Raw genomic sequence first — 12,318 nt, 5'->3', positions numbered from 1 at the left:
GTCGTTTTGTTTCTGTCAGAGAATGATACCTACCTAGTAGCAAACAAACTCGTTATTATTCCCTCATGTTAGCAGGCGATGCGTCTGGTAGCGGTATTTTATAGCGAGTTCGTTTCACACGCACTGGCACCGTTTGAGTTCTCTCCCAGAATGCATTGCACTCGCAGAGTGTTGCACTGAGAACTAGACTCAAACCAATTCGCCAAATGCACCAAGTGCGGAAGACTAATGCTGCCGCCATCTATGTTGTAGAAAGAATACCGACCTCAAACCGAAACTGGCGCCTTGCTGTTCGGAGTGATGGGTGGGAATGCGAGAGTACAGTCGCTACCAACGATTATCTACAAACGTTGGTCGCTGCAGCCTTTAGTTTATAGTTGCGATTACTTCAAGCAACACGGCCGTCATAGGGATAGTTACAGACGGCGTAAATTTCCGCAACCAGCTGTCTACAAAGCAGCTGGTTGCGATCTTTCAATTCTCATAACCGTTTACACTGAAGAAAATGGATGATGCTGTCCGAGCAGAAGCTTGATCCATTTCAGCATGGCATTATGCGTGGACCACTGAAAGGGTACGCATTAAAACTAGTCTGCTGGAATACCCAGCAAAACTTTTCGATTTCGATCGTCATTACAGGTGGATCAGATATTAGCTTTGGTGAGGGCGTCGAGAACGAGAGCTTTCTCGAACAAAATATGACGGGGCAAGTTAGCTGAAGTAGGTAAATGTTAAACATGATGATGTTGCCCAAGCCTCGGGTAAAATCACTAAATTTAGCTTTCTCTGATGCTTATTGGGCAGTCAAAGTTTCTGCTGGGGCAGTTTTGTCGACAAATGTTCAATTTTTCACCCGCACACGTTGGTGATAAACATCTCGGGGGCCGCTGATGCATTTGTTCTGAGCATTTCTTTACACACTGGTATATTTCAGCGTTTTTATGGCAACAGAGCGACTTAAAACCTCCAAATAAAGCACAGTTTGTCAACTGCTTCCTTCATGAAATAGGAGACGCTCACAGTTCAAGCTCGCGTTTGATTCCGTTGCCCGCGGGACGCAATTTCTATCAGAAAATCTACTTTTTTTCCTTTCAGTTCTGCGACACATCGTAGCAGACAAACTTTCGTCATCTGCTCCAGCACCTTGCCGGCCTAGCCGGAGCGAGGCACGACGGGATTGCATTTTGGCGCAATCTCGATTTTCTCAGTGCAGCGAGTGCATGCACGCGTGGGGTGTCAGCAATGAAACAAACTCAGAGGGTGCAACCACTTGTGGAGTGCCGGCTGAAACGAACCCGCTCCACGCTGCGAGTGGACACGCGTGGGCACGAGTGCCGTGGAACGAACTCGCTAATACTTCTTCAGTGCAAGCCGGTTGAGACGTTAATGACCAAAATCGGGCTCTCGGTGAGATGGAATGGCAAACTGAGAATGATTTCATGACCAGGGGCCAAACAAATAACAGGTGCATTGTATGGTGAGAGTATTAGCACCGAGAAGTTTGGGAGGCGACCTTTTACAGCGAGCCGGGGCGACATCCTGCTGAGGACAAAATTTACCCCCTCACTCGCCCTACAAAGGCCGAGACGGCGTTAGCTGTCGGCATATTACTTTCGTTTTTTTTTGTTGTTTTTTTTTGTGCGCATTTTACGTAGGAAATGTGAATTATTATATGCGGCCTTATTGAGGTATGGTCTGTAGCTGCAGGCGAAACTTCAACCAACATTCCGAGCATGGTTTCCAGGGCAGACAGTGCATGAATCACAGATGGTATATGAAAAGGAAGAAATGCCACCACACTTGCAGGAGCATTGCAATATATTTACATCCTGCACAATCAACGCTGCTGATGATTTGAATAAATTAAGAGGTTTTTTTCAACTTTGTTTCTAAACAAAAACGTCTCAGCGAAAAAGCTGCACTCTGCTCGAGCAACATGTTAAATATATTCTGCGCCATGGGGAGAAAATTACAAGTGAGACCGCCCAAAGGCCTTTGACTTAAATGCCATTTGTATGCCCGCAAAGCGGGGTCTGATGTTCTCCTAAAGCGCGAGACAAATGGACGGCAGAATCGTCCGATCCGACAGTCCGAACGCCGCTCCGAATTGAGACACACGCACACACTTCCGATCTTGCAAGCGACACAACGATCCGTTCGGCTCCGCCCAGGAGATCCAACTTCCAAGCACTCCAGCGGAGGTCCGCGTTCATAAATCTCTGGTCCCAGATTGATGGTTTAGCTCGCACGAGCGAAGCTAGGAGCTCGTTCTTGTTAGCGCGTGCATTCTTTGCCGGGGCCATCTTTCTCGAATGGATCAGTGGGATCCACGCGTCCGGCTTCCCGTCGCCCGTTTCGACAGACCAAGTATGTCATCATGACGTCCGCGCTAGCTGTGCTGTCATTGGTTGGACGCATCCGACAATCCGTCCGCCGTGCAAAACTATCTGGCGCGTTTGACGCATGTCGGATCGCCGATCTGACGCCTGAAGCGACCAAATTTTTCGGATCAGGCAGTCGTACTGTCGGATCGGACGTCGGATCGGATGGATTTTTCGCGCATGTGTCTCGTGCTTAACTCATGAATCTGCAAAGAACAGAATTTCAGTGTCTGAAACACTTACACCGCCGCTTCCACAACCCCTTGCACAACCGCCTTATATCGTATGGAGGGGGCGGGGGGGGTTCATCGACGGGAGTTGCCTCCACCGATAGCTTTCCATACTTATAACCCAATTATAAGGGTAAACGTGACAAACACGGTTGGAAAAGCTATGAAAATTCTGTCGGCATAAGTCTCACCCAGCGCCTTTTACACTGGGTAAATGAAGCCCCGCTTCTCAACGTGCTTACAGCTCACAACGGCCGATGTTGACGGTGCCTTTCCCATCCTTAGTCCGACTGTCCATGCTCTTTTTAATCTCGAAGTTTTCGGGTGGTAGAATATGATACCAGCTTCTTTTTGGAAATTGCATTGCAGCGCTGAACAGTAGGTCAGCATGATCACAAACCTCCGATCGTGAGGAAACGGGCGCAGGGAAGCCAGCCAGATGCCAGAACGCGAAGCGGAGTCTGTCACCAGACGTCACGGTACACCTGACCCAATCAAGATGTGGCGACCGCAGCGACACTTGTGTTTGCTCTGAAGACTAATAGTACTCCGTGCAAGCAATACCATTGATCTCCACGACAATTTGCTGGATCGCGTGTCTCCGCTTGGTCGTTGCAGCTCAGGTGCGGCCACCGGATGGCCACCTTGGGACAAAGATTATCAGTCAACGTTTTGGAGCGTTGCGGAGGCTGGGCGGCAGTAAGCTGAAGACATGTTTTCTGCTCGTTCGTTGTCATTTACCGAAGAAGTTTGTTAAAACCCCGAACGGTGAGAATTGCATTTGAGAACACGTGGAAATTTTTACGAAAGCTCAGCACCGCAAGAAAAAGGGGCAACTCGTCTAACGCAAGTCTTACCGTTCTGGCGGCATGATCAAAGCTTCCTTGGCATGCCAAAGTGCTGCATCTTTGTCTTCGCACGCTTGAATACCGATCAAGAATTAACGCCGTGTGGATTTGTTTCGTGAGTGCAAAGAGCATAAAGATGCATGTGCCTCTGGAGCAGCATTTTACTTTACTCTTACGACTGTATTTGTAACTTGCGGCACTTGCAGTCCAGAAGCGGGCATGATCCAGTGGCGACAAAGGAGGGGTAGGAAGCTATGGCGACGACGACAGATTGCACACAACCATATGGACGGGCCACGTTTGAAAAACTTCAGATATCGCCGCTTCATACTTTTGCCTTCGAAAACCTACCTTCTTCCACAGCATTGCTCTATTTGTGCTGTCATGTGATCCATTTAAATAGATTTGGAACATAGCCATGGTTAATCCATAATAGCAACCACCGATTTCGTTTCCTATTGATAGCAACTCGCTGGAACAGCTGGGTGATAGAGAAGACGCCTATGTGCGACATACCTTCAAAGCTCTGCCATGGCATCGATTTTTGATAAGTATCCAAGCGTGAAAAGGCACAGAGACGCAGCAGTTTGGCAGGCCCAGGAAGCTTTGATCACGCCGCAAGACCGGCGAGACTCGACGTTCGACAAGTTGTGCCTTTTTCTTGCGGTGCCGCGCTGTTGCAAAAAAGTTTATGCGATTTCAAAGGAAATTCTTATAGTTTACACATTGCGAGCGTTTGGCGCTCCTTTCACTAAACAGAGGGGAGCGCCGCCAGAGACTGACACTCGAGCGTGCTCTTCGTGCTCCGAGCATTTCTTGGAGCACAAGTGACTTCTTTGCGCTCCGTGATGTCACGTCCACAAACAAGATGGCTGTGCCATTGTTGAGATTGTTGAAACAAAAGGCGTAGCCGGACAGCTGCTCCTTTTCAGTCATTAGTGGTTAATCCAGCAGGTAAAAACAATTTGATTTGAAAGCCAAGACAGCAATTAGCATTCCGGAAAAGGTTTGTTCATGTGCCTTGCCTGAGAACAAAGTGATCTATCGAACGAGCGTGCTGATAGCTCGGCGACAGAAAAGTTGCCGGCCGAGAAGACAGTGGGACGGCTGCCCTTTTTAAACTGCTTAGTCCAGCTGCAGCGAATAAAGATACCTAGATTGGAAAGCCGAAGCATCAGTTAGCATTGCGGGAAAGGTTTGTTCGTGCATCTCGCCTGAAAACGAATTCATCTATTGAACGGAAGGTTACCGACAGCACAGCGACAGAAAAGTTGTTGAGATGAGAAGACAGTCGGAGCGCTGCCCTTTCTAGGATGCTTTGCCCAGAGAATCAAGATACTTCGAATGGAAAGCCGAAACATCATGTTCATGTCTCGCCTGAAACGAATTGACGTGCTATCTATTGAACGACAGTGTTCCGGTATCGGCATAGCACATCAACAGCTTCCATCGCATTCCGTCTCGCTGCAATATGGAACCACGAAATATCTGGCAAGTGTGAGGGTTTCGTGCGTCGACAAACAAGTTCAAGAATGTTGGCTTTAATTCAAATATAAACAGCTTGCACGGTCAATAAATAGATCAGCCAAGGTGCCTTTCCCCGCACGTGCTCGAAGCGAGTCTCCAAACCTCTAAGAAATACTTAAACGTTCGTAGAAACTTCATAACGTCGCCGTCTCTTTTACTTTGTACCCTGCCGCTCTACACTGGCTTTAATTAATTTACCACCGAAATAATTTTGGCTTCTCCCACCCGTATCCACGGGATGCCAGGTTCGTCATAACCGTGCGGTGGGAAGGAGCTTGTGCGGCTTGTCAATAGATTCGGTGTGTCGCGCTCCTGTACGCCATGCGCCGTTTAGTTGCTGTGCCTGGAGTATGAAACTCGGAGCGTCAGAGTAGGGGTAAAGGAGTGTGGACTTAAAGGGGAGCTGCAATCATACTTAAGCGTCTACCTCTTTTGCGGTTTCCACGTCTCTTTGGGTTCGGGTAAGCCAGCGGGCACGGAGAGAATAACTAAATATCAGTGAGTCATATTTTAACCGGACGACGCGGAAACCTCCTCCACCTACGAGGGCGACCCGCGTTGCCGAAAGCGCGGAATATGTGACGTCTTTGGTCCTGGGCCTACTACTGGTCAGAGCCGCTAAAAGCTTTTTTTTTAGTCGATACAAAATATAAGTGTCGCGAACCGTTTCAATTATGTATGAAAGTAGTTTTTGTTCAGTATTTTAGATCAGAAAAGAAACAAATGCAGTTTATAAAGTACGGAAACAAGAAAAGACCCGTCGACAAACCCGCCACCAAGCGGTGAAAAAAACGGCGCATACAGTAAAACCTCGTTATAACAAAGTTGAAGGAGCGGTCGTAATTATTTCGTTATAACCATTAGTTTGTTATAGCCAATGTCCATTTCTTCCCACTATTAGCAAGCAAGGGGAATTATGATTGCTTTGTTATATCCCGTTTTGTTATAACGAGGTTTTACTGTACTAGAAAGGCGTAGTGGGATGAGGCTCCGACGAACAATGGGCTTAGAAAGGTCCCGGATGTACGCGGTGGCGCTGCGGTCGTATACTGGCTCGAGGATCCGACCGGTTCCGAGCGTTCCCAAGGCTTTCGGCGCGGGCTTGGCTGGCGATTTGACCCTTTGGCGGTATGGCAGCGCGAAGTGGCTCCCATCCTGAACTGATCTTTACCCCGTGTTTACCGTCGTTTGTGGCCAATGAAGCGTTATGCCGAATTAGTCTTTAATCGTGCGGCAAATGCAATGCGAGCTGCCCTGGCCGCCCACTTCATACAGCCTGGTCAACACGTGCTTTAGTGGCACCCTCTCGAGCCGTCGACACTGAGTGCGGCAGCCGTGAGCGCTCGATGAGCTCACTACTTCACGGCCACTCAAACCAGGACCTACGACGTCATGAAGGATGTTATTTTTTGCTTGTTTTTGTAAGTCTAATTTGCCTATAACTTTTAAAATAAAGCGAAATTGGAGAAAAGTTTCTTTAAATTACTACGTTCAGTGCGCTCAGGTTCGGTCCAAATTAAAAACCAGTCCAAAAGTTATTGCAGGGCCACTTTAACGCTCCCAATGACGACAAACGAGCAAAAAACATGTCTGCAGCACGCTGCCGGCCAGCCTCTGCAACGCTCCAAAAGGTTAATTTTCCGTGTCCCAAGATGGTCGTCCGGCAGCCGCAATCACGGAGCGGGGAAGCGCAATTTAGCAATTGTTGTAGAGATCAGTAAAAAAATATGGAATGCATACCCTCCTAGCATCCATCAGGTAGGGATAAGCATTCTTTGCAGTCTATATGCCCATCAATATCAACACATGTAGCCATTTGCAGGCAGTCGCATCCTTTCGAAGATCAATCTGGCCTTCGTCAGGCACCAGCTTTCGCTCTCAGCACACAGCCACTGTTGGTGGGCTTCGAGGCTGCTCGCATCTTCACCCTCCACAGGCGGGGCAGCCCCGGTCTGTAAATGTAGAATATGAATATGGCAGGTATTATTTGATAACACTTTATGTTTTGGCCGTGTAAAGAAAATCTGCATTCCATTTTCTAACATATCTGTTATGAAATAACAAGGTCAGGTGGAACGGCTCAAGTTCGCTGACTGAAAGACAGAGGGCTTAGCCTGAACCAATATCCTAGCAGCCTTCGATATTGGTGTGGGGGGAGAGAAGGCTGAACCTCTAAAGATGTCTTCAAATGATTCTCTAATTGCTTAACTCCAAAGTTTCAGGCTGCTGCACTTTAACGTTCTGAACTTTTTCCAACATATATTTGCGCTGTCGCTAACCATGTTCCATTTGCCAATTTTTTACACGCCCCTTCTCCTCCAATCAGAACAGCACGAGAGTCCGCCGTGAACAGACTTGGCATCATCGTGTGTCATATATCCCCGATGATTGCCTTCCCCACTAAGATGCATTAAAGCCAAGGCTCGAGCACAAGCTCATAGCATCGCTAGATGGTCGCACTGCACGAACCCTCGTGCAGCCTGAGTATCTACTAGTACTGGTAAAAGCGAGCGAGTTGAAAATGAATACTTAAAATCGAAAGAATAAAGCGCGAGGGACAAGCCCAGGACAACCACGTAAAGCCTGGTTCAAACAGTTGCGTTTGACCGCGTTGCGGCTGCGAGAAACCAGGACATCCCTGCTGCTTATATCGCGTGCCAAGATGATTCTTTGAATTGGAATCCACGCTTCATACGAAGCACAGATGTGCCGGTGACTCGTTTTCGGTTCTAAACGCAACGCAGACAAACACACTCAAACGCAAGTGTCGGAACCGACCTTTACGGTACAGGCTCACAGTAAAGCTGTGAGCCCGAACCGTCTCGCACGTCTAGCCTTCGCTTTAGTACATCTCAGGATGAGACGGAATGTATCATAATAGAACCGATGTGGTCTCACCATTCTGAGCAGAAGTGCGTGAGTAACCGATGATATTTTCGTGGTCGCTTGCACGTAAACAACCAAGGAGCTTGTACACAACGCCGGCATTCATCTGGCTTGAAAACAACTTGAGCGTTGGCTTGGCTTGGATGTCAGCTGCCCATTGTGCTTACTTGAACTTCACGAAATCCTCTAAATTGAGCAGGCTGCTTCTTGACTTCTGCTGTCGGCGCTTATGTCTGCAATTCGGCGGTTTCCGAGTTCGACGATTCGGAAATCATAGGTGTACCACCGCAACACCCTCTTAACACGATTTCGGTAGCCGTAGGGTGTAAAAAGGATGTACGAAGGGTGTAAGCCTTTCCGTACACCCTTGAATATTCAAAAATCATGTAAAAATGGTGTAGGAAGGGTGTGAGCTCGGAAAAACACCCTTTTAACACGAACATGGGTGTTAAAATTTTTAGTGTGTGCATTCATTTTGTGCTTCAAGAGTGGTGTCGAAATGACATTCGTTAATCTTCCGTAAATCGGCTTAGCTAGGAAGGAAGGCGATCAGTATCGTACTCCTAGTGGCGACGAGATGTTTTGGTGGCGCCACCTCGCGGGCGCCCTCCTGTGACTTAGCTGGTAGGATGCGAGCAGACTAGGCGCTATGTTGAACCACGGAGTGGCTATGTTAGTTTGCACCTTGCCGACTAAAAACGGTTTATTTATTTAAAAAAAACGTGTATGACGTTTTTGTCAGTGATCTTTCTAATGAATAGCAACAAGCCTCGAAGTTACTTTTTGTATTGATTTTTGTTCCTCAAATGTTCAAGAACAAGCCTGGAGCTTCTTCACAATACAGCTTGCGCGGCGTGCGTCAGGGTTATTCACAACCTTTCTGATTCTTGTTTTGTTTTTGTTTTTTTCGGATCTGGGGGGGCTGCTTTAGAAAAACGTTTTGCATTCACCAGAGTAAATGACGCGCTGTCTTCTTAGCTGTGCACGCGCGCACAGTTGTGTTTCAAAGCGCCGCACACTTGCTTTAGCTACATTGAGTTTGCCGATACCGACGCTTCTATCCAAGTGTAACTCGACAGTTGCTGACGCTTGGCTCCTCCAGCATCGAGTAAGTGGCAAAATGTTTGTCGCATCGCGACTTCTGCTAAAAAAAAAGCAGAAATTTTCATTAGTTCTTAAATTGTTAGACATAGCCCGGCAAATTCAGGCGATTGATTAATTTGTTCTATCCAATTTTTACTAAGAATTATTTACAAATATAAAATCGCTCACTGAGAAGCGCATCATGCATTATGCGCATTATGCATTTGCGCATTATGCGCAAAATTAAACATACAAACGGTAGTAATTCATAGCAGGTACAACCTCATTTTTGGGACGCTGAAGTGTGACCGACTTACTAAATTTACGACTTCGATCGCCAGGGGGTCTCGCACGTTTCGCATCAACCGGATAAATAAGCAGAGATTTAATTTAAACGGGCTCAGGAAGCCAGACCGCTTCTTCCTACAAGTTATTTTGAGAAAATGTTTGTTTACTGATTTACAAAATTCAAGAAAGGAATCAACTTAGAACTAATAAGAGACAGCACTCACAGAACACGTTCGAACCAACAGGATACACGAAGTCGCGTTCACTTAAGTGTTTACTACACAGGCCAGAGGACCTGGAATTTGGATTTCCAATTTTTAATTTGATGAGTCGTTTTTTTCTCAGTTTTATATTGTCCAAATCATAATAAGAAATATACCCTATGCTTTTTCTTGAAATTACCCGAGACTGGGGCGAGAAAACTGTGAAGCATCAAAACCTGGAAGAGAAAGGCAAAGTGAAAGGAAGACAACGTTCCGAGACATTGTCTTCCTTTCAACTTACCTTTCTTTTCGACGTTTTAATGCTTCATAGTTTTCTCGCCCCAGTATCGGGTAGTTTAAAGAAATAGTAATGCTACACCAGCTCGTCTGCGCTCTCACTGTTATTTCGTACGCCCTATTCGTCGCAGTAGATGCTGTAGTGGGGTAAAGCGCTGGATATCTGCAACATCCAGCATTTCGTACTGGGGTAGAGGACAGCGCACCACCATCCCAGCGCTTCGACACTTCAGCGCCAAAAGTGTTTCTTAGCTCGACAAAGGGGGCCACGGTTTGAAGCTTCGATAAAATGTCCTACTACAAACGTCACTTCACCAAATAAACAGAAAGTCGTGAAAAGGGCTTTGTGATGCGTTACGGAAACACGGCATGGAGTGAGATGACGAGCCGAAGGATCCAAGATCTGCGCGGACAGTTTCAGACTGTCCTACCCGTGTCGTCACAAACGATGATGATGGTAGCTGGAGAAACGCCCGCTGTAGTTCCCGCACGCCGCCAATAGTCATGCACTCTCAGTGGCAGAAAGGGGTGGACATCATCTTGCCACTGCGAGTGCCCTACTATGGGGACAACGCTCATTGTCCCCTAACCCAGCTAACTAAAATAACAACAAGGATCGGCGTAGGAAGTTCTGAGTCAGTTGTGTTTTACTGGTAATTTTACACTATCTTCTTGGCTCGCATGTCTGTTTTTCCATAGCACAGGCTTGTAAACTGATCCATTCGATTCGAAGGCGTCGGAACGGGGGTGCGGCGCTGGGTTAGGGAAAGGGGGGAGGGGGCGAAGGGAAATAGCCTTTTACTGAAATTTAAACAAAATCTGTAAGCAAAAAAAAAAAAAAACAGTCCCCCTTCCCCCCCCCCCCCCCCCCCCCATGTATCCCGCACCTCTCCTGCGATCTATGCAAGGAGTCAAGCAAATGAGGATGTGGACATTACGCTCTTACGTTCACCGTCTATTTACTTTGCGGCACGGTATTGGAGACACGTTCTCAGCCGTGCCTTTCACAGGGCTAATTCTGTAGAACATAATGATTGATCATACCCGTGCCTTGTGGAAAATTTGACACAGGAGTTCTATTTAAAGCTAGTTTAGAGTCCTTTGGACTGGAGGCCATTTAGGGATGAGTGAATTCGCATATGCCGCATAAAAGGCTATCGGCTAGAAATAACGAAGTGATCTTCCACTCACCCTTGTGTCATGGTTGTAAATGCGGCATTACCACCTTTCATCTCAATTGTTTTCTATAATGCCAGGCTCCCAGCCTCATAGTAATATGAGGGCATCCATAGAAAATTTCTCAACGATAGCACTTCAATTCACTCCCGTTTACAGATTCGGACTCGTTCATCTCGAAGAACGGAATCAACTTTAGCACCTTCGACAGTGACAACGATAATGACAACAGCAACTGTGCCACGACCTACAAAGGCGGTTGGTGGTACGCCGCCTGCCACATCAGCAACCTCAACGGCCTTAACCTGAACGGGCCGCACACGAGCTACGCTGACGGCATGGAGTGGTCCAGGCGGAACCACGTCGAAGGCTTGTATCATTACTCCTACCCCGAAACACGGATGATGATCCGGGAAGCCAACCCCATGCCCGAAGCAGTTTGACCGAGTCAGAGTAACCTTCCATGAAAGACTGGGAAAATCTGTATGAAATAACGTTCACTGCACTCGAGAATAAATTGAACTCCACCTGAACCGGAACGCCACCCGAGCCCTCTCGGCAACTTGTGGAACTTGAAAAGATCTGCCTGCGGACTTCTCCTCAATAATCATATCTAGTTGGCAGCACTGTATTCCTTTATTTTCATTTTGTTTTTGAGGCGAGGGTTGCTGGCCGATTAGGAGTACTCTTTAAAGAGCGCGTCTCTGAACGGTGTGTTTAGCTTCCTGCATCGCCACTGCATCTAAGTGGTCCTCAGACTGGAAGTACAATGCGTCGCAGGAGTAGCAGGGTAACGCAAAGTGTTGTCACGATCGATAATTGTATGAGCGCCGGCGAAAAGGAACAGAGGAGGCTGACGGCACTGTCGTGACTGTTGTTGCATTCTTAAAAATACTCTGAACTTCTATTATAAAAAAAAAAATGAAAGACGTTTGCAAATCTCTGCAATTTGAAACTAGAACGCAGCTCTTGAGGAGGAGGAGGGGATTGTACGGAGGGGAGGATATGCCCTCTCTCCTTCGTGTCCTCCCCTCCTCCCCTCATCCTACTCGTATCCTCCTTTCTCCTCATCCCCTTCTTTCCTCCTCATCCTCCTCCCCTCTCCTTCTTCTTCCCCCTCCTCCTCCTCCTTTCTTCCCCCTCCTCCTCCTCCACGCCTCCTCCTGTCCCCGTCTCCTCCTCCTTCCCTCCTCTCGTCCTCCTCCTCCTTTCCCCCTATTCCTCCTCTGCTCATCAACCTCTCCTCCTCCTTCGCTCCGCTGACCAAAGGTTCCTGGAACGCACCTTCGGTCAGCGGGGAAATTATGTCACGTGACACAAAGTCATGTGACGTCATTTTCTTCGCTAAAGTTAACGGGGAAACTGAATGGGTGTTGAGGCCACGTGACGTCAATTTCTC

The 12,318-nt window shown here is 47.5% G+C and overlaps 1 protein-coding gene across 1 annotated transcript in view; it reads left to right on the top strand.

Moving 5' to 3' along the window:
- LOC8042596 (techylectin-5A) overlaps positions 1 to 11,498 on the top strand; it is a 61,357-nt gene extending 49,859 nt beyond the window's left edge. The window contains exon 6 of the mRNA XM_029978273.4: positions 11,079 to 11,498. Coding sequence (XP_029834133.2) covers positions 11,079 to 11,362 — 284 coding nt within the window. The 3' untranslated portion in view covers positions 11,363 to 11,498. The remainder of the gene's footprint in view (positions 1 to 11,078) is intronic.
- The last annotated feature ends 820 nt before the right edge of the window (positions 11,499 to 12,318 follow it).

The sequence above is a fragment of the Ixodes scapularis genome, unplaced genomic scaffold (assembly GCF_016920785.2).
Source record: "Ixodes scapularis isolate PalLabHiFi unplaced genomic scaffold, ASM1692078v2 PGA_scaffold1__304_contigs__length_218370807, whole genome shotgun sequence".
Taxonomy (NCBI): domain Eukaryota; kingdom Metazoa; phylum Arthropoda; class Arachnida; order Ixodida; family Ixodidae; genus Ixodes; species Ixodes scapularis.
This window is presented reverse-complemented; position numbering and strand designations above follow the sequence as displayed.